We start from the raw sequence: 27,581 nt of genomic DNA on the forward strand, positions 1-27,581 counted from the left end.
ATTATCTCTACTGAAACATTTGGAAAATCCCAGGAGAAAAGAGAAAGTCATTCATCATGCACAGGCTTTTACAGTTACTTGAATCTAATGCTGCACAGGGCTTCATATACTACAGGACATTAAAACTGAAACAGACATAAAGGCATTACTTGCTTCCACAATAATGAGTTCAAACATTTTGAGACAAGGTACAATTTATATTGAAATAAAGTTTACGGTTGTGTACAATGAATTTATTGTCATGTACTGTACACAATGGACTGGTTGTTGTGTAACACTGTAGTAACACTGTAGTCTGTAGGGAACAAAGCAATCATGTTTGTTCAATGCATTAGAACCTAACCCTTTTGTTCATTGTTGTTTTTAGTTTTTTCATAAAACATCACTTTTATTATACAAAATACAAATCGTTATACATATCAATGCCAAATGCCTCGTCTAATGGTTGTTGTTCTCTAGCATTTTTTTATGCATTGATCCAATTGTCACTTCCTTAGTGGTTACTCAAATCTGCTGTTAAGCAATAATGGCATTTAAGCTGAATGGATTTGTGAGTGGCAGAAGTCAAATGTGGTAGTGTTGTACAACTACACTGAACTGTAGTTGTACAGAGTAGATCCCAAGTGTGAATGTTTTTGAGCGAATGCAACACTGTTCCCTGAAAATACTCCCAAAATCTGTAGCCACTGTTCTTCATAAACGTGGACTTGTTACACGAGGGTTTTAAATGATGGATTTAGCACTGATGGATAAGGCTGGGCAACATAATATTATATCAATATAGTGATATGAGACACGCATCATCTGGGATTTGGGATATCACAATATTGTGATATGACATGTCTTTTTGTGGTTTTAAAGGCTGCATTACAGTAGTGATTTCATTTTCTTAACTTACTCGACTGATCTATTTGCCTTTACCCACATACATAGTAATTACTGTATAGACATTGATGAGTGTAAATATCTTGTGAAAGCAGCACCAATAGTCATCCTCACAACATCAATCGAGGAGGTACTTGGTCAAATCATGATATTTGATTTTGTCCATCTCACTTAAGCACATGCAAAATGAATTTCCACATTATTTAGTCCAAAGAAGCAACAGTGATTTTGAGTTAGATTTAACTGCTAATAATTTTTTTGTAAACATTTGCATTTAACTGTACATGATATTCAGAGATGATGAGTCTCGGTGAGGCAATAGGCCATAAGGGGTACCGCCTACTCTACCAAGTGGATGGAGATGGCCCCCTTCAAAAGAGCGGCTCAGCAAGCACCATAAACACTCAGAGGGATATTGTCACTAAATAAATTACAGCGAACAAACACAAATGTGGCCAATAATTATGATAAACAAAAAGCACTTTCCTTTCAAGTATGAGTGATGCACTGTAGTGCACACCTACAATATGTGGAAGGGGATCCAACATTTATGCACTGTTAATAGTCAGACAATTCTATGTTATTCATAATAACAAAATGTGAATGTGTGAAACTGAGGTCTTCATACAGTGCGAGATTAAAACTTGAAAGAAAGCCAACTGAATAACAAAGTATCTGTGATTGACAAGGGGTGAAATGCATTTCATATCCAACATTTACCAGCATTTGCCTGTGCCTGGTGCAAATTTTAAGCCATACATGCAAAATAGAAAGCTCCACCAAAACTAAGAAAAATGTAAGCAAGGAGTGAGGCCTGTGTTATATGCATTTAATACATCAGTGGTGGTTGACAATGACAGGGCTGGAGACAGTGTTAATGGGCAGAATGGGATCATGGCAGTGGTTCTCCAAAATGCTTTGGGAAAGATTGTGTTTGTGTTGTGTCATTCTTGTGTTTATCCACGTAGTATTATGTCAACTCAGCATACATGTAGATGTTGCAGCAGGCCATTGTATGTTTATTCCTCGTTGATTATGAGATCACAAGCTTTGTATGTTTGTTTTTTTACCACATAAAGCCGTGTTCAACACTTGAATCAATCAATCTCATTTGAATAGCTTTACTCACCCTCAGCGCGGCGAGGTCTATGTCATCCAGGCTCCGTGTGGGGGCGTTTTCAGTCATTGCTGGCAAAACTTGGAACGGTGGCTAACACAAGTTAGCCAGCTGATTGCGAATACGAAATTTGGCAAGCCTTGGACGGCTATATAAGCTCGATGCTGCTTCTCTTCGGGAGGGATTGTGTCAGTGTGCTCCAACTAGTACAACAACTTGATTTCACATCGCACACACCGGGCTGTGCAGGGATCACACGACACAGACAGACGCACCCAGCTGGCTAGCTCAGCTCACGTTAGCCCTGACCAAGATGCTGAAGATCTGCAGTTGTTTTAGGAAAAAATACATATGCCAACCCGGACAATTCGTTAAAAAAAAATATTTCGTTTTCACGTTGTTGATTATTTACGCTATTGTTAGGTTGCTACCGAGTGTGTTAAAGCAAGTGGCAGGATTTCAGCATATTGCACCTCCAGTGTTGTTGAACACCTTGCTGCGTTCATGTTGATCTCTACTGCTGCATGGCAACAACCCAGTGAGCAGCGCGCACACACACACACACACAACCAAATGACACTTAAAGAACACAGTACTGGATCTGATGATGTGATGGCCGCCTGGTTAATCCTATCTTTTAACAACCTAACATGTACATTTCCCCAGCCATGCAGGTATAACGTTATATCAAGCCCGATATAAAAAAAACAACATCTTATTAGACAGGCCGACACCGTTGCTGTTCTCAAACTTCGGAACGTGACTTTGTTTGTGCCTTCAATTGAGGAGCGCACGCTAATTAAGTAGAACTAGCGAGTCAGGTGCGGAGGTCCGCCGTCCAAAACAGCTAGGTTGCTAACGCTAGCGAGCTATACGGTCTTCTGCAACAACGTCCAACATGAACTTTCCGTCTTCATCCATGTTCCGTGTTGTTGACACTAGTTAGTCAGTCAGTCCGTCGCCTCCTTGCACCGCCAGCCGCCCGTCCGACGACAACACACACACAGCCCAGCGATTCAACGTCAAAAACACAAGCCGTAACGATATAACTACACCCCGTTCAGCAGCAGCGGCCCTCCGCTGTTTGGAGATAAGCAGCGATGCCGCTTGTTTCGAGCTGCGACATCCAAGTTTTACGCACTTTCTAGAGAATGCGTTTCTCCACAGCGGCGGCACGGGGCGCTTATACGAACTGCAGCGAGCAAACTTGTTATTTCGCCATGTTATGTCTGTCTGTCTACGCTCCCTCCCAGTCTGTGACTCTGTGTCGTGTGAGGTGTTATTACGACGAACGAACCGTGAACACACACAACAGACTCCTCAAGTGTTTTTCTCGCTAGTCTGTTGAGTAGGCAGAAGGCTACTACGGTATTTCACCAGGGACAAATTACCTGAACCTCTCCACCACAGTCCACACACACACACACACACAGCTACGCAACAACTGCTGGTCATACCACAGGTGAAGATATTGATAGGCCTACATATTGATACTGTAGTAGGCTACAGTACAGCAGCCGCCATTGAATAGCCTTTATCATACTGGAAGGCAATAAATATTAGTTTTTACCTATGCACGCGCGCGCACACAGACACACACAGACACACACACACAAACACACACACACAGGCTAGCTGTACCCTATATATATATATATATATATATATATATATATATATATATATATATATATATATATATATATATATATTGTTTTTTAAAGCTGGACTACTGACCACATTTTAACTGTTCAAATACATATATATAAATGTCTTGGAACTATACTCAAGTGACAGTTTATTGGAGGCTGAATATGAGCTCATAGAATATATATACTTTTAGGTATTCAGTCAAGCAAGATGAACTACAACGGTTAAGTGTCTGGTTATGGTTACCTAGGTATGTGGAAATAATAATTATAGGATCAGTTAGTTTACCCAACCACAGGTAACATCACTGATGATGATGTGTTCAGGTGCATCAGAAGATGTAGGCCTATTCAAGAACTATACTTTACCATAACATATTTGCGTTAAGAGGTGGTGGAGCATTCATTACATTACACATTATTTATATACATTCTACCATACATTTTCATATGGTAAAAATGTAGTTTATTTATTAGCACTTAAGTAAAAAGTTATTTGTAACTGTCCTCCCAGCTATGTAAGTAACATGTACTGTTAGATTAGTTAAGTCTAATAATAGCTAAAATATGTACACAATGGTTTTCCTTGTTTTTCCAAAATGAACTTGGACCTGTGAAGTATTCTGCTAAAACAAACTTCCACATTACACATGTTTTATATAAGACTTACTGTATACATAACATTAGGCAGTTTTTGTTTCATTTTCATAGGATAGGAGAGACAGGAAACTGAGGGTAGAGAGTGAAAGACAGGCAATACAGGTCTCTAGCTGGAATCGAACAGGGGAATTTGCGATTATATGGTCAACATACTATCCAGTCAGCTACCAGCACACCACAAGATGATAACCCTTTAAAATGTCATGGTAATAGAGTTTATTAGTACTGTAATAATAAAGAGGTATTGGTAATTCTGGCTCTTGATCAAATAAAAATACAATACAGTCAATGTAAAATCACCAGTGTGGTTACATACATTGGAAGTGGTTTTCAAATACAGGTACAGTAGGCTACCAATCAAGCCGCCAGTTTGTGCTGTACTGTATAAAAGAAACGAAAAATGGCTCCATGATGGCGTCAAGGTAACTTCCCATGGAAATTGTGAATGATTATGAAATCAGCAATGCAGCATTTGTGAAACCAAAAGTTTTACTGGCTTTTTCTGTGGAAGGTATACAAACACATTATAAAATAAACAAACCATTAGATTACTTACAATCACACACTTCATACAGTATTCAGTCTTTTCAGTTTCCCTGCTTGGTCCTCTATAACATTTTGCTTCTCCAAAAGTTTTCTTCAATTTAAGACCACTGCTACAGTATATAGTCTGGTTGAGTGCCATATTTCTGCCTTCTGTAGGCTGATGTATGCTTTGGTGATAGTGTCACTCAACAAAAATCGTATTTTCCTGATGTGTCAACAACGTCACTTTTTTCATTTGAAAATACATGATTTTTGTCAAGCGACACATAAAAACGACACTGTGACTGAAGCATGAATCAGGGTTAATGTTTTGACAACAAAGTATCGTGTGACATCACTCAACAAAAATAACATTTTCATTTGAGAAAAAAAATATTTCAGTTGAATAAAGCATAAATCAGACTTTAAGAAACAGCAGCCTCAAAAATGTAACAGTGGCTGCCCTCCATAACATTTCAATGTGTTCAAATGATATACCCAAGATATGAAAAAAATATGAAAAAATGTGTATGGTAGATACTATGGCTATTTAGCAAAACTGAGGTTCTGTTTTTATCATCTCAAATATTCCTATTTTCTTTGCTGCCTAAAACACCATGACAATTAGAAAGGAAGCATCCATGATCTCAGGTGATTGTGCAAATACAGTTTATGATTGCTGATATTTCCAAATATCATTACAATCTTTGAAAGTAAATGTATAATTTGAAGATTAGTAGGATTTAAAACTGTTAACACAGCAAACTATTTGCTTTCTACTTTCTAACATTACTGACTAGTGTTGCTAAACATTTTCAACAACTATACCTCCCCAGAAGCCTGGAAATAATCAAGTATGACATTATTTTATGCCACACCTTCAATTTAACACACAATAACCTGGTACTCATTAACAGTATTAATATATAGTATGAACCCTAACTAAGACACTGAACAACTTATGGGCAGCAACAACATGGTTAATAATAGTACATTCAAACTATGTAGTGTTTTAATGTACTGTTTTGTTTTGTTTTTGTTTTTAATCATAACAGAATGATACAATAAATGGTGTCAAAAGACAATAAAGGCATGTGTTGGCTAGGGAATGTGAGTCTGAAGAGCTGAGTTTGAGGATCCTTTTGAATGATGACAGGGTGGAGGCATCTTTTTACAGTATGTGGATTGGAGGTGTGTTCCCCAGAAAGCGGGTCGCAAGTGAAAAGGACCCGTCACCCCAGGTTCAGCGCTCAGTCCTGACGGTACAGCATTTTATTATACCTTTCTTATTACTACTATTTTACCTTTCAATCTTATTTCATCTTATTCTTATTTTATTGTTATCCCCACTGAAGCTTGAAGTACAAGAATTTCAGAGACTATAATGCTGCTACAAACTGTATTGTAATGTACTTGTAGTATGTGATAAACACCATGGCTTTACCTTGGCATTGGGAAAGAGCGTGCTACTTCTCATCAACATGTTGACATCAAAAACTAAATGCAAAACTGCTATATTAAAGAGACCAACCCCTAATCATCTTTTTCTAAATGATTTTCTGAACTGGTCATTTACCCTACAGTAAAAATACTTTTCAAAGGACATTTCTTCCATGGAAACTGTCACTGACCATACACATGCAGTATCTATCCAATATACAATCCTGGTTGGGAAGTCACCTTTATCAACCTTCTGTTTGTTTCTGTCCTATCTATTCTTTATTTCAGTTACACTCCTGTCAGCTTTTTGTTCATCACCATAACAACCACAAATGTTCTGACAGATCTGCTGGCACTGCAGTGAGAGATGAAGTGTGTGTGTGTGTGTGTGTGTGTGTGTGTGTGTGTGTGTGTGTGTGTGTGTGTGTGTGTGTGTGTGTGTGTGTGTGTGTGTGTGTGTGTGTGTGTGTGTGTGTGTGTGTGGATAGAGAGAGGGGAGAAGCAGAGAGAGATGGGGGAAGAGGGAAAGAAAGCGCATGGGAGGAGGAAAAGCGAGAGAAATAACAGAGATCCACCCACCCCAAACCTTGCCACAATAAATGTACACAATGTTCCCCAGTTATCTGAGATGCTTGACTTCTAATCCAACCTTCCAATCCTCCCTTTTACTCATACACTCACGTACGTGGCCTTTGCACCACCACCAGACCTATACAGTTCAGAGTCAAACATGCATTGTGGAAGTTATAAAGCAGATACTGCCATAATTAACACCTATTTTAAAACAAATAATCTACAGTTAAAGCAAATGATCAATTGTCAAATGCACATTTCAGTGGTTATTTCAGAGTAGCCTATCATCATTTGTCTACTAGGAAAATATAAAATTACATGTGATCTTAAAAAAGTTAAAATGTTATGTAAAAGGTAGCCTTACGGAATATAGTCTATAGACCATTTGAAATCTAAGCCGTCCTCATAATATTGGTCATAGTGTCGCTACTATTATTTTTATTTTGTTAAATGATTAGTGAGGTAACAGGGATCTAGGAGTCCCTCTGTTGAATAAAGTACTGACATTGACCTCTATGCTTGACCTTATACTTTCTGTGGTTGATTTATACCCCGAAAAAGCTCTACAAGCTCACACACATTATGAGCTTGTAGATCTGCTATTTTCGGTGTGCGAAACGCTGGGCATTCAAGTATAAATCAAGTATTATGTCCACAGTCCTATGGGGGCCATGCCCTCTTTACTGCCCAGTGGAGGCAGCAGGTTCTCTTCACACAGAAACGTAAGCGGAAAGTGGACCAGCAGACCTCGGATGGCCTTCAGCTCCTCTTTTGCTTGCTCAGGGTCTGTGTCACGGAGAAGTTCTTTGTCGGAATGCTCTTTCAGCTCTCGCATGTTATGAACAGCCTTACAGGGCAGGGAGTTGAAGACCTGGATCAGGATCACAGCGAAGACCAGCCGCGAACCGCAAAGGACAGAGAAGGATTTTGAGAAAATAGAGGTTACATATTCAATGGAAATAAAGGTAAAATAGTCAAATAGGAATTAACATTCATTAATGTTTGATTATTAGATTACCTTGTCATAAATTGCAGCATTAGCTTTAGCAGATGCATTCCAGCCCAAGAAGAAGAACTCGTCACTTATTGGATCATCGATGTTGATATTGGGGTCTGAATCCGCTCCCACGAGAACCCTGATAGGAACATACAGATTGTCAAAGATTTCAATACAATGTGTTCAAACTATAGCCAATGACAAGAAGCTATTAATAGATAAGGATTTCAGGGTACATTTTTACATTATGTGGTTTACACTAGGAAAAAGGCGGTCCAACCACTTCCATCAAATGCTAAATTCATTCAATAGGATCTGTGCATAACTGTAGTCTCAGGTGGCATAACCGTTTCCTGTTCCACTTCATTTTCCCATAGCTTCATTTGATTGGCTTGGAGGCAGGTTTGAGTTATGCCACCTTCACATGTGTTTCCAGTTAAAATCTGCTGCTGAGCCAAACAAACAAAACAATGAGAAAATGAACGGAAACAGGAAATATGGGTATGCCACCTGGCACCTTCTGAAAACCTGGGAATACAGTTATGCACTGAGCCTATATGCTTAGCTTTCGGTCAATAGACCTTCATCAGAGTATGTCTGCCCAACCAAAGGAGCAAACGTCATGTGGTTTACAATATTACATTTGGATCCACAACAAATAACTCCTTATGAAAACTATATGCTTGCTCAAAAAGGTCTTCTTGCACGGTTCCTTTCGAAAACAGAGGACATACTCGAGATGTATTGTCACATCACAGGTTCACAGGTGTAAAGAAGTGTTCTGTAGATGTGTGTTCTCATACACAATCGTGTCGTTTGCCTGAAAATAACAGAGCCAAAAAAACGCTAACTACTATTTTGTCCTTACCGAAAGCACTCTTTGCGCAGGGAAAGAGTGAGGGGTCCTGCCTGGTACTCCTCTCCTCCCATGGTGGAGGGAACCCTCTCTTCATCCTCCACCAACACTGCCAGCTCACTGTCTCTGCTGCCCAACATGCTGCGGTCATTGATGTTGGCCGAGCCTAGAGCACGAAGTGGAATGTTCTCTCGTTAACAGACTACCTTATTAGAGTCGGATGCTTTGGGAACAAGTATTCCAAAACGGAATGCATTTATTACAATATAAATATCCTTGCAGAAAAATATTCTTGTAAATGAGTGGTCCTTTTCACCTTTGCCCTCTATCCGAACTTTTCCCCTTTGCCTACTACCACAAAGTCCAGCATGTATTTATTGCTCAGCCTTTCCATTCAAATCTCATAGTAATTATAATAAAGAAAGCAGTCACTAAAAACCTAGTGGCAACAGTCCTATTCAAACATTTTCAAAAATGGGTGATATACAGTATTAGCCCACAACGTGTTGCGATGGGAGGTTGTAGATCAGCTATTTCTTTAAACATTTCTGAACATTTTCGCCAATAATGACATGCCTTAACGCTGGGTTTGTGCTGGACAGACAAAAGGCTTTGCAACACTCTATAAGTACTGTTATTATTCTTCGCTTGAATCTATTTGCATTAACCATTGCATAATACAAGTCCCATCTCTATCATCTACCCATGTTCCTTCTTCCACTTAAATCTGTGTAAGCAAATGGCAGATAGGAACTATCATTATTCCTACTGTACACTGTAGGAACTAGGAACTATCATTATTCATACATTTTCTCAACAGCTGTCACCTACCTGTCAAGCATGACTGAATCAATGTTATATTACTAATTCTGTTTAGAAGAAAGAGGTCGCACAGCTCGTAGCCACGATGAAAAACTGTTTTATTTTAAAAGGATAACCAATGTGTTGTCAACCATTAGGGTTTTTATTATATTACTAATTCTTAAAAGAATACTTGAGCTATTCTTAATCTTGACTGTGATTCCCTGGTGATTCAAGGTTGCTGTGATGTCCTGCCTATCAATGTGTTTGTTCCACTGGTGACTCACCGATGATATAGCGACGGTCATCAGCAATGATGGTCTTACTGTGGACATAGATGAGCTCTGTGACAAGAGACTCGGAGAGTTGGGCATGTGTTCTCAGCCCACACAGTGTGATGTACTCAGTCCACTGGTCCTTGACTGGGAGAGACAAGAAACATTCATTGGACTGCTAGACAGCTACAAAATGAAGATTCATTAGCTAAATTAGAGGAACATAAGGATTGTTGTTATTACAATATTGACTTTAAACATGAATGTAAAAAGAAGAGGAGCTAGTTAAGGATGAGAATTGAGACCTGTTTGACAGATACCTAGTACCAGTAGCTTCAGTTAAAAGGAGCAACGCAAGAAGAAAGAGAGAGACACGCGTTAGGAATGAAATAGGTGGCATTTTCTGGTGTAAGATGGATTTCGAGTTGAATGTGTCAGCAGGTACAACAGGAAACTCACCTTGGCTCAGTCTCGACAGGATGGAATGTTCTCCTCGGCACATAGTCCTAAAACATTAAAAGCCATCATAAACTAAACCAAATATGTGATATTAATACTTCTTAATACAGAGTAAGCCACAATGTTGGGCTTTGTAAAAACAGATGGAGGGCCACAGGTAGTGAGCAAATGTAATAATCTACTTAATATTACAAGTTAGGTAATGGCTCCTGAACGGTAAGTATCACTCCCACAATGCATCGTATGAACACCCAGAGCCGAGTACCAATTTAGGTTCAAGTACTAATGGTTGTTTTTAGGCATGAAGTAGTCTCACAGCCAGACAATCAGAGATCTCCCATATAAATGTAATTAATTGTTTAAAACTGTGTGGAAACAATTCAGGGAGGAAAATGGGGGGGGGGGGGGACTATTCCAGAACCAATGCAAAGACTTCAGTGTGGTTGTTCATATTGGGACAGATATCAGGATTGGTTTTCAAAGCAACGTATTAGTAGGTGTTGATCTCTGATTGTCTGGCTACCTGAGACTAGGCATTAGGTTAGAGATGATCAGGGTAAAGATCTGAGAGGACGCTAAGCCAGCGGTTAGCCAATGAGAATGTTTGACCTCCAATTCCCAAATTCAACACTTCAGGAGCCATGACCAACAAGCTTCTTAACTCTTACCTGTAAGTGAAGTGAAGTATAGCCTGAATGGCATTTCCACCTCCTTCACTGATGTCTCCCTCAAACCCAGGAAGAAGAGGAACCACCACGAACACTCTGTATTTCTTCTGCTCACTGAAATAATTCATGGAGTAAGGCATGTTATCTTTGAAATTAGCTGTCATCTGTTATTAAAGGACGACGTCACCCATTTTCAACATATCTTCATATAATTGGTCCTCACTAATGCAGAAACCCACAGTGACATCATCGCTAGGCATCGTTTTATTTGTATTTATTTGTATTTATTTTTATTTTTATTAACGCAAGAACAATGGCTTCTATTATGGCATGCTAACTTTGCAGGAATAGAAAGCCTGCACTTTCTATTAGCTTGGATTCCCCATCGACGAGGTCACTGGTAGGTTTCTGAACTGTCCACAGCCCTCCTCTGAGACGCAGACCGAGTAGACAAAAATGGTACCATATTATAATGAGCATTAGTGAGGACCAATTATATGAAGATAGGTTGAAAATGGGTGAAGTCGTCCTTTAAGTGTTACTTAATACACGTAAGTGTTACTTGAATACACACACTAGGGGCCCTATTTAGACGATAACCTCAGTCTACAGTCTAAGCATAACTAATAGCTCTTTTCGACTATGAAGGGTAACACGGAACCTTCCATAACCTGAAACTTTCTGTTATTTTTTATCTTATTTTTACATTTACATTATAAGCAGAACCACCCGTAAGGGGAGAGGTACAATATTTAAAAAAAAAGAATAATAAAAACAAAAACTGCCGGTGCATTGCGAACATGACATTTTGATTTTTTTTAAATTATAAGTTCTGAGTTCTGGGTTCCGAGAACTCAGGGTTAGTAGTACTACCTCCTGAGCAAGGCCGAAGTAAGGTTGAACTGGAGGTCATTTACAGTAGTTCTTGTAGTCAATAAGCCATAAGCATGACTGTGCAGTGTGGAGCTAAAGATCTGAACAGACGCCACCTGACTTGTGAACGCAGACTGGCCGCATACCTGTGCGCACGCAGGATTCGATCCACAATTGCATCGCCAATCCCGTTGTGAATACTCTTCCCATCAGCACAGCTTATGAAGAACTGGTTCTGTAAAACGGAGAAACAGATGGTAACTCAGTATGAGGTGAGGAGCTGGAATGACTGGGAAGCTGGGATGGTGACAAGGAAAGCACCAAGCTGTGATTGTGATGTCATTCAGACCTCATCCGCTTCCTTATGATTACAAACAGGCTGGCTAGCTGCAGAGTCTCTCAATGTCAGGTGAACTGCATGTGTGTAATGCTATGCAATTAATCAAGAGATGTCAGGGATTCAGATGTCAGGGATGCGGTGCAGACACGCACTTTGCATTCACTAGGTTACTACATGATATACATACATTCTATACATAAAAATACAAATTCAGTCCAACATCTAACACAAGCAAATCGCTCTCGTTACTGTTGAGGTGCCGTAAGCACTGAAATTCATAGACAAATGAAACTTTAGTGCTTATCTGTACCACAAACTCTGTGGTTGCATTTTTACAGTGAATCAAAATACAGTACCTCAATATAGATGTAGTGCTCACTGGTCTCAATTGTGTGAATGTAGGCCTTGAGGATTGAGTTCTCACAGGTTCCAGCAGACCAACGATCCACGGAGCGCAAAACCTGACAGAATTGAGTTAAAACACACACATACAGTTTGTATCATAGCATATAAATTATAAGCTTCCTTAAGAACGTTAGCACCCCTATTCAGGGCCGAACATGATTCAGCAAAAATAGCAGATCTATAAGCTCACAACGCCTCACATTGCGACGCATTGTAGATCGGCTATTTTCGGCAAAGAAAAATTAAGTATCTTCTTTAATTAGCTTTACTGCAAAAGCCTAATTTATACTCTGGTGTAGTATGACGTACATGCATGTAAGTGAGTGCGTGTGGAGAACAAGCAAACAAAATAACTTGATAAAGTTCTTAAGAGCATTGTGATAAAATCTTTGATTCACCGATTTAAATCATCACACATTTGTATTGATTTTCTCACGAGGCATCGTCACATCCCTATTCACTTCTATTTACGAAGTACTGTTAACTTGTACTTGACTTGTTGATACTACTAAATTGGCTATGTATGAATCTAAAGTCCTGAAAAACATTAACATGGAACCATGTGCTGGAGAGCTGGCCGGGGGACCTCGACAAGGAAGCAGCACAACACAATAGGATAGCCTCACAAAAGAGAGCTAATGTAGGTTTAGGGTTACAGACCAACACCCACAATACAAGAACACAAACAAACACAACAATAGCTATCGTGACCCCAAAAAAACACAACTTGCTGAGCAGTACATTCTTTTGAAAACATCTCAATCATCAGACAGTGAGTGAAAGTAACCCAATGTCTAATAAACTCCTCAATGCAGACTGTGAAGATGGTATAGTTGTTCATACATTATTGAATAGAGTTTGTTAAATGATGACGTCAAAGGGCATTGGAACAACTGCTCATGGGAGCTAAAGGGTGCTATATTTCATGTTTGACTGCCTGTATGTTGTCCCACCCTGCAACAAAGGCATTAAGCTTGGCTGGCTTTATGTTATTCAGTATGAGCAACACGATCACTGGTGTTTTCTACAAGGTCATCTGATAAAGTTTTAGAAATGTACCTGTCCATGGTCATTATGTTATGACATACTGAAAAGTCAAACAAAATCATCGTTCTCAACTATCTGCTACTCTACGATGTAGAGTGACTACAGAATAAACTCCTGAGTGTTTAACCCTTAAAAAATTACCAAAAATGGACAGCAAAGCTGGCAGCGTACTTCAGACCAAGTCCCATTTTGTTTGGCTTGCAGAAAACCAAACAAGTTCTCTGAGGCCAAAATTGTTTTATGTTTGATGGAGCTCTGCTTTGAGTGCTGAACGCTAGACCACACCCACTGTATACAGTGCTGAAACCATAGACTGGCTTGAATGTTGACTGGGGAAATACAATTATATAATAAAGCACGTGTACCTTGAGTTTCTAAAAGAAAATGTTTGGCTCATTAGAAAATCTTGGAGGTGCAAGAACTTCAGCAAGGCAATGCATTTGCTCTGTTTTCTCCGCAATTATGTCATTTTGTTCTTAGTGTAATACCTTGCCGAAGAAGGAAGAAGTATGCTGCAGCCATAACGGTCCATTGTTACACTTTCTGGCGTCTGGCATTTAAAAGAAAAATACAAAATATGGCTATGGGTGGGATGGCCGAGGATAACCCCCAGGGCTCTATAATTGTTCTGCGAATACCGCTTTTCCCTTTACATCAAGTCTCTTCACCAAAAACAGTCAATCTACAAGCTCACAATGCGTTGCAAGTTTGTAGATCTGCTATTTTCACCAAAGGTTCGCCCCCAGATTAGGGATGCTGGGGTTCATGTGATTAAATTAACACTGAGGATTTTACATTGTGTGTGTTCTGATCTCTATCTCCAGTCGATGCAGTAGCCTCCTTCAAACTTGAGAGCGATAGCTTCTCATCCCTAATGTAGTTTGCAGGTCTGACAGGCCTCTGTGAGCATGCCTCTGGGAGTTATGGCTGTGCGTCACAAAAAATGCTCTCAGAGAGCTGCCGTTTCCCCCACAATGCTCATTGGCTGTGGTTTGTGTGTACTTACTGATGAGCCATATTTTTGTCAACAAAAACTGCGATTGTGTCAAACTTCAAAATGAAACAATGTATTAAAGCTGCAATCCGGGACTTATTTTAGTGTCTTTGCAGAAAATAGCCATTCAAAAATAAATAAGCTCACAATGCGTCACAACACAACGCAATGTGGTGCGCGCTTGTAGATTGCTTTCTTTTTACAGAATGTTCACTCATTTTCACCGAATGTTCGCCTATTATTACATGCCCAGAATAGGGATGCCAGGCTTCATGTGGATAACTATTAAAACGTTATTTTAACCAATCTGTGTGAAAGAGTACGTTAATACAACATAACTAACACATCTGCAGTGATTACTGAGAATTCTAGACCCCGGTGTTGGTCAGACAAGTAGACTTGCCTGAAGCTCATAAGCCCAAGATCTCCCTTGGCCACGAAGAAGATTCCTTCAGTAGATGTTTGGCTTCCCACAACCGGGTTAATTACCTCACTCCATCAGGAGAGACATAAAACGGATGGAATGCAGCTTTATAATAGAAAGAAGAAGCTACTTCAGACAGGAAGAATATTGGGCTGATCAGCTGACTGTCAAATGATTATGACTGTTCCAATAGAAAAGTCATTTCACATGAACCACTTGAACGCCAGCATGCCTATTCTGGGGGGAACATCCAAAGAGATTTGGAGTAGACAGAAAAAAGTGTTCCGCGTATACAGTAGTAACTCAGGCCCGTTTCACTAAGAACAGAGGCTTTAAGTGGTTAACCCTTTAAGACCTGAGGCGATTCTTAAAGATGTTTTCTAAATCCTAACAGTTCTTTGAAAAAAATCTGAAAAATATTTTTTCAAGATTTTTCAAAAATAGCAGATCTACAAGCTCATAGCGCGGCACTCTATTTTTGAATAGCCAAAGCAATCTAAAGTGACACAGATGCGTTCCAGGTCTTAATGGGTTAAAATGACCGGTACAGAAACACATTTGCACACTCATTTGTACACAGACTCATTGGACTCATTTATTCATCCATTTATGTATTTCCTAATGACATTTCATGCTAAATTTTTCACGGAATTAATAGGTGTGCAAAGGCTTAATTTGCATAAGCCTGGCATGGCCAGACTTGTGCAAATTATCCCCGGTGTCACATCACAATGAGGGGAATTTACATACTTTTACAACACTTAAATAAAATCATAACAGCAAAACCCAGCCCAAGACCAGACATACCATAAATGGTAAATAGTGCATTTATATAGTACCTTTATTCAAAGTGCACCCATTCACACACTGATGGTGGAGCTAACCATGCAAGGCACCAACCTGGGGGTTCAGTATCTTGCTCAAGAACACTTTGACCATTTCCCAAGCAGTCGCTGTCCCTCCTGAGCCACTAGTATTATGTAATACCCACACTTTGGTCAGTCTGTGTGTGTGTCTGTGTGTGCGTGCGTGCGTGTGAATGCATTAAATACCTGTACTTTGGCCTTCCTTGACCCCGGCACAGTAATTGGTATCATGTCAGCTGTGGTTTGAGACTTGGGGAGAAGGCAGGGGTAGAAGTCGTCCTTGTACTTGCTCTTAAAGATCTAGACAAGACAACACCAATTTGATAAAGCAACACATTTCCATGTAGCATGTCCATGCAGAAACAACTCTTTTTTTGTTTGTAAGAAATCCGACCTTGGTGAAGTTCCAGCGCTGGATAAAATGCCGGGCTACGTCCCTGGCAGCTTTGCCATGCATAGCTGCCGACAGGTCTCGCCAGGGCATGCGAGGCACCTCAGTGCGTTTTATGTTATCTGAGAAAAAGAGAGATGACAGTCTCACACTTTGGTCAGTCTGTGTGTGTGTGTGTGTACGCACATGGATCAACTCTTTCTTTGTTAGTATAGTTACTGAACTGAAATATCTCTGCACTGACTTATCCGGCATCGACTCAACCTTATATAGCAGCAGCCATATAAGGACGACCCTAGAGCATAGCCGTTTCATTTATCATCCATATATTGATATTAGGGGAGGCTCCTGAATAAGGGGAGCCTTCGCAACAGAAACAATACCTTCAAATGGTCGGTCCAGTTGGGTCCAGTCTTTTTTAATGAAGTTGCTGTAGTCTTTGCCCAGCCACAGTTTACTGTTGCCAGTCAGATCCTCAGGGTTCTCATCGACTGGCTGCTCTGGCTCTGATGTCTTTGGAACCTCACTCAACCCATTATCCTGCTTATCTTTTAGCATCTTAAGTGAAAGGGATATAGTGAACACAGCAGATAATACATAACTATGAGCATACTCATAGCACAACATTTTAAATATTACTACGGTGGTATATTGGCTCAAATAGAACACACAAATTTGTAAACAGCTCTTACGTCGGTGTCATCTTTTGGCTCTGTCTCCGTAACACCAAGGTCAGTTAATCGGTACTGACTGTCATCCCACCTCCCAAACGCCAGGTCAATGCCTCCAACAAAGGCTACTGATTGGTCAATGGCCACCATTTTCTCATGGTGAGCCCACAGGAACACCACGGCTGATACATGGTCAGGATGGCGCATTACCTGATGGACATAAGAAAGGAGATATAAGTGGCCATTGATGGCCATTTTACGTCATACTCAGGGGTTTAAAGTTTAAACGCCAACCCGCCTCACTCCTCAAATATGATGTACAGGTATGGTCAATGAGAAATGAGGTCTGAGACTTTGGGACGGCTCTAACAGCTCTGTACTTTCTGTATTCAAGCCCAAGTAGATTTTCTTGTACACATAATATGGCAGTAGAGTAAAATGAACGTGAGACCTTGATGTTGGGGTGCATATTCATTAACGTCCTCTTGCTGTGGCCACTGTTGATGCCCAGTGCCATCTCCACCTCTTTGTAAAGCAGTATACACACCTTCACGCCTTGTTCCTGCAGAGTGGACAGGGAGAAAAGAAAAGGTGAAAAATCCATTTCTGTCGAATTAAAAATAAGAATAAAAAAGGTTCAGAGAGAGGTCTCTACTGCTTTGCGTTTGAGGATCTCATCCAGGCGCCAATACGTGTCAGTAGCTGGTCTCTTCAGGAAGACTTCAGGGCTGAGCCTAGGAAAAGAAACGAGGAGACAATACTCGCCAATCAGTTGATACATAATAATAATAATAATAATGGATTTTATTTATAATGCACTTTACATTTGTGAAAATCTAAAAGTGATACGTCCCTCTACATTCTGATCAACATGCTACATGTATGTTTACCATGCAATGTGTACCGATGTATCTTTCTTAGTTGAAGACCTGCTCACCACTGATCATTCTGACACTTACCACCAGTCTGTGATGAAGATCTCCTCCTTGGCTTGTTCAAGGGCGTTGGCCAGGTCCTCAAAGTAGCCACTTCCGTTCACATACCTGTTCTCCCACAATAAAAAAATAATATAAGACTGATTATAAGGAACGCTGCAGAATGGTAGGCAAAGCAAATACCACACAGACTACATGGGTCTAACCATTTAGTGAGGGTTTCCTCCCGTGGCGGTGCGAACCCCTCGAAACGTTGCACTTTGAAAAAATCACAGGCATCTGCCGCCCTGTTGATTTCATGACTCCACCACTGAGCCTGTCTGTAGCTGTTGCACTTGATGATCAGACTTCTAAACAAAATAAACAAAACACACCCAACAACATGTAAAACAATTACAGAATACCATTCATTCTGAAAAAAAATGTTGTTTTTTACAGGTGACCCCGTTGAATTAGTACGAAGAAAGAGGTCACACCCACAATCAGGCCTTTTAAGAGGAAACTTAGATACGAGTGAGGGATTACGTTTAAAGAAATTGCTGCGAGCCGTGAGAAAGCAGTTGACAGATCCTGCACCCTGATTACAACACCCTGCAGTCTCCAAGAACAAAAGATACCGGGTCATCATGGTTTGAGATAAAGTAAATTCCAGTCCAGGTGAATGCTTAGGTGCTTACGAAATCAATGTAGCCACACCCTGAGGAATACCCACATGGGTCAAAACCGGTCTGGATTCTTATACTGTATGGCTTTGTATTACTTTTTAATTTATAATATTATGGCCTAAACAAATAAAGGCATTAACCATATCCTTGGCACGTGTGCTTGAAATAAGCCCAAGGGGTTCCCTGTTCTCTAGCCCATTAAAACCAGGTCATTTTAGATTTTTGCGTAAAAAAAAGCTGATATACTAGCTCGTACATACGAGCTTGTACATCTGCTATTTTTGAACATTTCTGAAAAGTCTTTAAAGTGTGAGAACCACTGATTTAGAGGGTATTTGTAGAATCGGTCTCAGGTCTAAATGGGCTAGTCTAGATACCGCAGACTCCTTTCAAGAATTTGTCTGACAAGAAAGATTTCCCATGATGCCACAGACTGCTTTGTGTTCACTTGGCCTCACCCCGTGTGATTTGTTTCTGTTCCCAGTAGCATTCCAACCATCCATAATAACATGAAAGCTACTGTAATCCTAATGTTGTATGTACACTCGTCTTTGTTAACTCGGCACTGCCTACTGTTCCACAGCAGTACTTACTGTGCTATGTTTTGCAAACTTAACTCTCATGTCCCCGGGACACCTCTGGCTAGATTATCACCCCCATGGCTGCATTTAACTTTAACTTGTTAACCAGTTTGTTAACCATCCTTTGGATGTACTGGACTATCCATCAATGACCCCAATTGCACTGCATGCTGTTCCATAGCACTTAAAATGCTTTGCACCCTTCCTCTCATATCTCCTGGACAGGACACCTCTGGACGATCACTCCACCCCGCTTACACACTACATGTTTGACTTTTATCTTGTAACTGAACTTGGAAGGCCCTATCCATGTGCAACATGGTTATGTATAATGATCTGGCTGACTTCTGTGAAGAGCTGTTCATACAGTACACCAAGTCAAAATCAGCTGTTCCAGCTATAGCCCTTCTGTATGAATAACATCATCTCCTACAACTTACTTACCGAGCAAAGTTTTCAAAGCAGACTCCATACTTGGTATCTGTGTGAGCGCGTCCCACTTTAACCTTGAACTCTGGGTCAAAGAGCAGGACAAAGGCGACGCCGGCATTGTCACGGTTCATGTACAGCAGGAAGGAGTCTTTGACCACCATCCAGCGTTTTGACCAACGGAAACAGAACTGATGGTGGCCGATGCAGTTCAGACCTTGGATACGGTGACCCCCCGACCTTTTGGAGATGGGCCCTTCCCTGAGACAAAGTGACATACATAGCGATATAACACACAGTATATAACATTGCTTGCATCTCTATTTATTTGTGGTATACTGTTCTCTCTCTCTCTCTCTCTCTCTCTCTCTCTCTCTCTCTCTCTCTCTCTCTCTCTCTCTCTCTCTCTCTCTCTCTCTCTCTCTCTCTCTCTCTCTCTCTCTCTCTCTCTCTCTCTCTCTCTCTCTCTCTCTCTCTCTCTCTCTCTCTCTCTCTCTCTCTCTCTCTCTCTCTCTCTCTCTCTCTCTCTCTCTCTCTCTCTCTCTCTCTCTCTCTCTCTCTCTCTCTCTCTCTCTCTCTCTCTCTCTCTCTCTCACACACACATCAACACACAATAGTATTTGTTTTATCGTGCTTACAAGCCTTTGGACCCAAGATCAGTGATGAATGAGAGTGCACTGATATCAAGGAATTCCAGCTGAAACAAAGACAAAAGGTTATATCACCTTGCTGATTGTAAAATCAATTTGTCTGTGTGTGTGTGTGTGTGTGTGTGTGTGTGTGTGTGTGTGTGTGTGAAGAGGACAGGGTATGTATGCATTTTATACAATATGACCCTCACCATGCTGCGGTCGTTCCTACAGAATGCGTTCTCCAACAGGCCATTTAGATATTCCTCTAGGTATTTCTGCAAGAGTGAGAACAGAAAGTGATACACAATCCAGTGTAAAGTCATTAACTTACCACACATACAGGACAGCGATAAGTGATGAAAGGATGAAAAAAAGAAAAAAAGAATCAGGGTTCTCCACACTGAAGCGATTGTACTAGGAATGAACAATTAATTGGTCATCATATCGGTATCGGCAATATCAGCCTTAAAAATGCAATATCAGTATCGAAACGATAATAATTTAACAGCAATATTTTTGTTTATAATATTTGTGTTTGATTTGAAGCTGAAAAATGATTTTTGTGATGAAGGCTGCAGATTCAATCAAGAATGCACTGTTTTTAGAAGTCTGCATCTGCACCCAGACTCACAGTTACTGTATGACAGGTGTAAGATAAACTCTACTGGAAAGTGGAAACTTATCAACACATAATATCGGTATCGGAATTGGTCGATTTGACCATGCAATTAATCAGTAATTGTTGGATATCTGACAAAATTATACAGTATATTTACCAAGACAAATGCAGGTATTTTTTTTATAAACAAATGATAACTGGGTGGCACAGGATGCCCTTATGGCCCTATAGGACTCAGTGCCACAGGTTGTATGTGTTGTGTGGTGACAGCCTGTGTTATGTACAGTATACAGTATAAGCCTGGGAGAAGCTAAACCCAGTCTTGTTATGTTGTCCTTACCATTCCAATATCAACACATATCTGTACACTGTGTGTTTAGAGTGCATTGGTAGAGCTATGCTGCCATCTGTTTTATTCCATCTTTTTCTTCTGTGTTGTTGAGTTAGTTAAGGAGACTTGTATTTTTGTTTAACCTAGTGTAGATTGTTTATTTCCTAAGCAGTGTGGTGTTTGGTTTATTGTTTTGGCCTTGGCCTTGGCCACCCTGTCCCTGATGTCTTTATGCTTCACTTTTGTCTCTTTTGTTTTGATTTGTAACTTGATTTAGCTGTTGGCAATACATTTCTCTTTTGTTTGGTCACGTTTGTGCTCCTCCAAAAGGCCTTGTGTTCGCTTGTCTTCGCTCTCTCTCCCCTAGACAGTATTAGGAGTCGAGTCCACAGAAAGTGTTTTATGAGCAGATATTGGATATCTAGCTTTGGATATCATGTCCAAAGCGCTCACGTGGAGTGTTTATTGATGCCTTAACAATGTTAAAAGCTATCAACTGTTGTTGATAGCTTTTAAACCTCACTGTTTTCTAAATCTTTCTACATCTTGTGGAGTGTTTCAAATTAAATACATAACATTCCTTGCCACTACAATTTACCTTTACCACTTTAAAATGTTTGTAATGTATAGTAACATATCTCTATGTATTTCTGCCCATCTCTGTTATCGAGGACGTTTTGTGTTTGTGTTGGAGGGCCAGGGGTATGCATGTTACCGGTTTGCTAGAGGTCCTTCTCATCCTTTCGCTCCCATGTAGGGTGGGCATTTCCTCAGACATGGCCCTCAGCTGCTGCCTTTCTTTCGCAAATCTGTAAGTGGAATTTGAATATCATGAATGCACACGCCATAACTAAATGCTAAATCACTACAAGCCATCACTCCCGATATCAGCCGCGCCACTCCCCATTAAACAAATATGCTGTGGCAAAGTCAGAGTTTGATTTTGCATGACTGAGATAAGTAGCATGCTAAAGTAGTACACAGACCTTCCCAGAGGCAGGAAGTGGAGCATCATCTTATGCTTGTAAAGGTCACGATGCAGCTCCTGGAAGTGTTTGTACTTCCTCTTGACTGTCCAGGTGAAGTGGCCATGTGTGAGCTTCACGGTGTACAATGTACAGACACGGACCTGGGAGAGATAATTAACTGATATCGATAAAGTGGTAAAAGCATACTGGTTTGCTGTGGAAAGGGTCGAAGGTTACTGTGGGAAATGGCTGATTAATTTCCAATATAACTTTATCATTGTAATTACGCTGTAAACTTCAGCAGTGTAGTCATTACTAATCTGAGTTAGTCATTACTAACACATTGAATTGTAGTATTGATATGATCAAGTGTTCTATAAGATAAATTGTAGTATTAAAAGTCCTGTAAGTAATATATATATATATATTTTTTTCTATTAAAATGTATAAGCTCTATATTCCGATAATAATCATTGAGTGTTTGCTCAGTATAAGGCCCCCCCCCATCTCTCCAGCTCTTTAGTAAACATAAAATACATTTTCAGTTTGGTTACATATTTTCATCCAATCGGTAGAGAGAACCCCACAAAGATAATTTATCAGCTTAAAATTGATGGTGTTCTAGTTCCAATTGTGTCTGCTCATTTATTGGTTTCATAACTTTCAATCTTTCTTGTTTATTCTGTATCCTTTAAGATTTCTTTCTCCTGATTAGAGGAAATTGTTATCCCAACCTGAACATGTATTTTCTGTTTTCTTAAGAGCTGGAGAGACACATGTTATTGAACAAACACAATATATAGTTACTTTAATGTTATCAATATTGCACTACTAATAGTAACCTATCAATATGCAATGAATAAGCACAAGAAATACTAGTAAGAAGCAAAATGTCAGATATTCCTTATTGAAATGACACTATTCCATAGAGAAAGGTAATAATTCAAAAGTCATGATTTTGTGTTAATAATCAATTACAGCAGTATCTGCTCAATTCCAGGTGGCAGACCTTAGAGCGTGTAGTGTATCTCTCTGTGTTGGTCACTCTGCAGGTGATTGGTGTGTCAGGCAGTAGTGACGGGATACCCGCTTCCTTCATTTTTAAAAGTTGATGTACCATCATAAAGGCCCGGCCATCTGTGTATTGGGAAATGAAGGCAAATTTATGCTTATGTCGCTCGACAAAAAATTACGTAATTTCTACTAAAACAAATTGTCAAACATATTAGGCGTATATTAAACATACAGTATCAGACATTTTCAATCAAATGCAGTGATTATGATTGCATTAGTCTCACCCTTGTTCACCATCATGCCATCTATCTCATCCGGGCTCAGATCAGTGTAGTCCCTTGTAAAGCGCCTTCTATTCACAACCTGTCCCTCTGAGCTACTGGCCATTATCACTTCTTCCTCTACTCTGGCCATCGCACTGATGTCTCTGCCAGCTGCGCTGGCGCTGTGACAAATTCAAAAGAACAGGAAGTTGTACATTTGTGGTAATTCAGGCACGTTTTCTGGTTCTTGATTTATTTTAAATAAAACAAAATTATTCCAGGACGTTGTAGCATAATATTTTTTTAGGTGATGCAGTTAGTGTAGCCCACTAAAGAAATAATTCAATGCCACATTTTCCAGGCAGCAACATAAGTACTGTACCATACCAACAGCATACGTTGCAGCTCAGAAGGTTTGTTAGTGATGAAATCGCACAATAGGATATCTAGAATACTACTAGAAAGGGTTTAGTTACTTTTCTAAAAATGTGCAGTACTTCACCCCTACACACTCCCATCACTCATGTCTAAACCATGTACTAATTTTGATCTAATTTAAAATTAGTTTTTTGATAAAGAGTTAACTGCATCTCTATGTTTATAGAAAACGCCCCCTAAGATCAGGTCCTTTTCTAACCTTCATGAAGTTTTCAAATCCATTAAAAAATGATCTATTTACAATCAAATGCCAAAAGTTGAAGCTTTTAGAACTTCCTGTAGTAATAATAATGTTGTGGATTTGTATTAGAGTAGTAGATGTTAAGCAATAAGAGCAAAGGTTTTGTACAACTTTTCAATCTAAGCTGCATTGCATATATTACTGGCTGAGTGTACTGTTACTAGGGCAACCAGGCCATATGGGGAGGGAGGCAGAGAGAGAGAGAGATAAATAGAAGAGAGACTATTAAAGGTAGGGTAAGTGATTTACTTTGGTTAAAATAAGTGTTACATAACTCTATATTCTGATAGTACTCATTGCTATAGCGTGTTTGTTCAGTAAAAGGAGTCTCCCATGTCTCTCCAGCTCTTTATTAAACAGAAAATGCATTTTCAGTGCTCTCACCTGATTGGCTTCAAATTCGTCACCTACCTGAAAATGTACTATATTCTGTTTACTAAAGAGCTGGAGAGACCCCTGTGACCGAACAAACGCTCTGTAGCAATGATTACTATCAGAATATAGTACTTTAACCTTTAAAAAAAGAAGAAGAAAAAAGAATTACCAAAAGATATCACTTACCCTACCTTTAAATCGTGGTTAAAAGTCACATCTAAAGACTCCCAAACTACAGTTGTCTTTCCAGATATGTTTTTTTGTGTTTGTTTTTATTGTCGTTGTTGTCCTGGACACCTTGACTGTAACAAAAAAAAAACAATAACACTTTAAGTGACAAAAAAGAAAAGAAAGATTAAAGGATACCTAGAATTTAAAGATGCCCTGTGTGAGTTAAAAATACATGACATTCTTTTCTTTATTATTGTTGTTGTTGTTGTTGCTGTTACTTCAAAACAAATCAAAAGATGACTTCACCGCTCTGTATAATAGATAAATACTGTACTGAACAATCTGAATCACAAGCTCATTCAAACAACTCTGCATAATTTCAAAACTGTGTCACATGAATTCCCTGCCTTGGTTAGAAGATACAGTAGTTTAGTAAAATGCTTAAAATTCTAGTACTTGTTAACTATGACAGTTTTGTCGATATTGAGATAACCAAGCCTATAGTCCACACCAATGATTCACAACGCAACTAGTTGCAAACAGAATCCCAAAACTGCACTGACCTGCAAAGGGTCAATTCAGACTAGTGCAACTGGTTACAACTTGCAACAAATTGCATTGTGTTGGTCTGGACTGGGTTATCCCATTTTTTCTGGAACAAAGTTGGCAACATAGCCATTTCATGACATTCTCATCAAAGTAAAAAATATATAAAAATGTGTTAATAATCAGAGCCAATGTGTAAAAATAAATAATCTTAATCATCTTCTAATAAAACAATTAGGCAATAAAATGGAACCTTCTTGGGTATCGGACCCATCTTGTGTTTAATGTGTGTGCAGTAGCTCCAGGTTTAACACATTTATGACATCACATGGTCCAGTTTTTGTTCTTGGGCTTTGTGAAAGACCATTTTAATAATAATAAATGGATTCTTACAATTGGGTGGCATCCTGCTTTAACGTTTAATGTTATAGAACCATAATTGACTAAGAGGAGCACACAAAAATGTGTGTGGCCCTTCAAATAATACAATTGGGGTTAAAGGTATATAGGGCTGGGCAATATATTTATGTTTTAGCCTATATATATATTGTGATATGTGGCATTATTTAGTGATTTTATAATCAAAATTGTATCCGCATAGGTTGAAGAAGCTATCATTTTAACAAAGTAGGCTGTGTAAGTTTGTCCCTTCTCTGTACTACATCAAGAGACATTTAGCTTTGACATGATTTTCTTGTGTACCTTTCAGAACCAAATGTACATTAAAGAATAGAAACAGGCAACAAAATAATGTAGTGAAAAGTCTCTTGGGCTCTAGATCCGACTTTGTGGTAAACAACGAGCCACTCCTTGACTATCAAATGTTCACATTGTTAGTCAACAAGTCATGAGACTCTTCTACAATGTTGGACTTTTAAAAGTTTCAATGCGCAGTTTTCTCGCCCCTCTCCACCCATTACAGGTCAGCGACATTTACAAATCCACGTAAAAGTCTTAAATAGTCTGGCAACCCATGTTACAATATTCCTGATTCTGTAATGATGACTTTTTGTTTGCAGAAGTGTGCATGATGTGCATCCATACTGTGTAAAATGCAGTTATCGATCCATTTAAACATTACATAGCGGCTGGCTGGCTAAAAACGAACGGCAAAGAATTTGAGCTGACATCTATCTATAGAAGTTCAGGCCTATAGTAATTGGCTACTTACTTTTCACTTCAAATCGTGGCTAATACTCCGACCAGTCATCCGACAAAACTAACATAATCCGTTCCTGACGCCTTTTGATAAAACATTTACAACGTGAAGAAGATTAAACAACAGTCTCGTAAAAAGTAATCCCGATGCCTAGAACATGGGAGTATGTCTGTAATGTATTCTCAAGTCCCTCCCTCTCGTTGCTGCCTCCAGCAGCACCCTGGCCCACTATGAATGCACTGCAGCCAGGGAGCACAATTCCTCAGGGGGAAAAACTTTATGGAAAAGGGCGCCTTTTTGTTTTAGTTTTGATTTAATTTTGTTTATGCTGATAAATCATATTTAATGTGGGACGTGTGTGTGTGTGTGTGTGTGTGTGTGTGTGTGTGTGTGTGTGTGTGTGTGTGAGAGAGAGTAGTACAGACAGACAGACTACACGTAGCCTACTGGACCTCGCTTGCATGCAGTCAAAAGAAGGGGACAAGTCTCAACTGGATGCAGTGAGTAAAAAAAACAAAAAAAAGACAGGAATGCAAATGGGGAGGAAGGGAAGGGGTTGGGGTAGTACCGGATCACTGTTGTTGATGTTGTGCAGCTCGGGGACAATCACAGTCACACAGGACAGGTCTCTGGCGTTGTACACGCATCACTGATCTGATGTTTCCGGTTGTAATGGTTTGTTTTCCCTGCATCCCGACCAGCAACCCCGGTGCACCGAGCTTCCATTTTCGTGTCCCCGGTTTCAACCCCTTGTCGATCGTGAGTGAGGCACCTGCAAAGGTAACCCACTGCGGTTCCTAGTGCAATAAGTGCAAGTGCATGTTATGGGAGGGAGAATATGACTGGATCATACCTGCGAAATAGTAGCCAATGCTCTGGTAGTCTCTAGCGACATGCAGGCGACACCGCGACAGGCGTTGGTGGTCATCATTTACGCACTGCTGCGTAGTACAGTATATCGACCGCATCGACTCAGCCCGTCACCACATAAAAGCCTGGAGATCGAGGCTACCACTAACCACAGTACAGAATGATGCCATACCTTCTAGTCAAACATCAATTTACTAGGGGTGTAACGATACAGTAACTGTAGCCTGGGATCAAGACTGTCATAGTAGATGTATTTTATCGAGTCTGACTTTTACTTTCGTACGATAGTCTTGGCTAGTAGCACCCCTCAGTGCGTCCTGCACTTTCACCAGTAAAGCCCGTACTTCTCCGTACGTGTACAAAACATATACATAAGGTGCTTACCCGGTTGCCCCAAATGGTAACTCACGCTTCGGAGTCTTTGTGCA

General features: G+C 39.9%; 2 protein-coding genes across 9 annotated transcripts in view; both read right to left on the reverse strand.

Moving 5' to 3' along the window:
- mink1 (misshapen-like kinase 1) overlaps positions 1-3,357 on the reverse strand; it is a 32,978-nt gene extending 29,621 nt beyond the window's left edge. Inside the window, exon 1 of one of the 4 annotated variants that reach the window (XR_013933579.1) lies at positions 2,015-3,357. Coding sequence is in view for 3 of the 4 variants with exons in the window: in XM_080434894.1 (XP_080291020.1) it covers positions 2,015-2,071 (57 nt within the window). In the remaining variant the exon portion in view is untranslated. The remainder of the gene's footprint in view (positions 1-2,014) is intronic. The other 3 variants (XM_080434894.1, XM_080434896.1, XM_080434895.1) reach the window with 3 other exon arrangements.
- A 1,155-nt stretch (positions 3,358-4,512) lies between these two features.
- pld2 (phospholipase D2) lies at positions 4,513-27,182 on the reverse strand. Of its 5 annotated transcripts, none has more exons than XM_080435369.1 (25): positions 26,852-27,182; positions 24,599-24,709; positions 23,375-23,535; positions 23,086-23,213; positions 22,095-22,237; positions 21,824-21,917; positions 20,368-20,433; positions 20,165-20,223; positions 19,542-19,787; positions 18,058-18,201; positions 17,876-17,959; positions 17,572-17,650; positions 17,368-17,478; positions 16,938-17,126; positions 16,629-16,803; positions 16,249-16,367; positions 16,041-16,154; positions 12,475-12,579; positions 11,925-12,013; positions 10,906-11,019; positions 10,238-10,284; positions 9,791-9,925; positions 8,715-8,868; positions 7,868-7,985; positions 4,513-7,720 (listed from the first exon to the last, which is right to left on the reverse strand). In XM_080435369.1, exons 3-25 carry the CDS (start codon positions 23,502-23,504, stop codon positions 7,496-7,498), a joined length of 2,868 nt encoding a protein of 955 aa, XP_080291495.1. In that variant the 5' UTR covers positions 23,505-23,535; positions 24,599-24,709; positions 26,852-27,182; the 3' UTR covers positions 4,513-7,495. The 5 variants fall into 5 exon arrangements, with proteins under 5 accessions (XP_080291495.1, XP_080291494.1, XP_080291497.1 ...); XM_080435368.1 differs by lacking the exon at positions 26,852-27,182 and adding an exon at positions 26,296-26,536; XM_080435371.1 differs by lacking the exon at positions 26,852-27,182 and adding an exon at positions 26,296-26,536 and having other exon boundaries at positions 24,594-24,709.
- Between the last annotated feature and the right edge of the window lie 399 nt (positions 27,183-27,581).

The sequence above is a fragment of the Gymnoscopelus braueri genome, assembly GCF_963280865.1.
Source record: "Gymnoscopelus braueri genome assembly, chromosome: 8".
Classification (NCBI taxonomy): domain Eukaryota; kingdom Metazoa; phylum Chordata; class Actinopteri; order Myctophiformes; family Myctophidae; genus Gymnoscopelus; species Gymnoscopelus braueri.

Bases quoted from the DNA above. Each gene is read 5' to 3' on its own strand.
- pld2 (XM_080435370.1), bottom strand. From the start codon at position 23,504: ATGGCCAGAGTAGAGGAAGAAGTGATAATGGCCAGTAGCTCAGAGGGA. The intron at 17,651-17,875 runs GTAAGTGTCAGA...TTCTTTTCCTAG, and splicing joins ATCTTCATCACAGACTGGTG to GCTCAGCCCTGAAGTCTTCC. The intron at 16,155-16,248 runs GTCGGATTTCTT...TGTCTTGTCTAG, and splicing joins AGCGCTGGAACTTCACCAAG to ATCTTTAAGAGCAAGTACAA.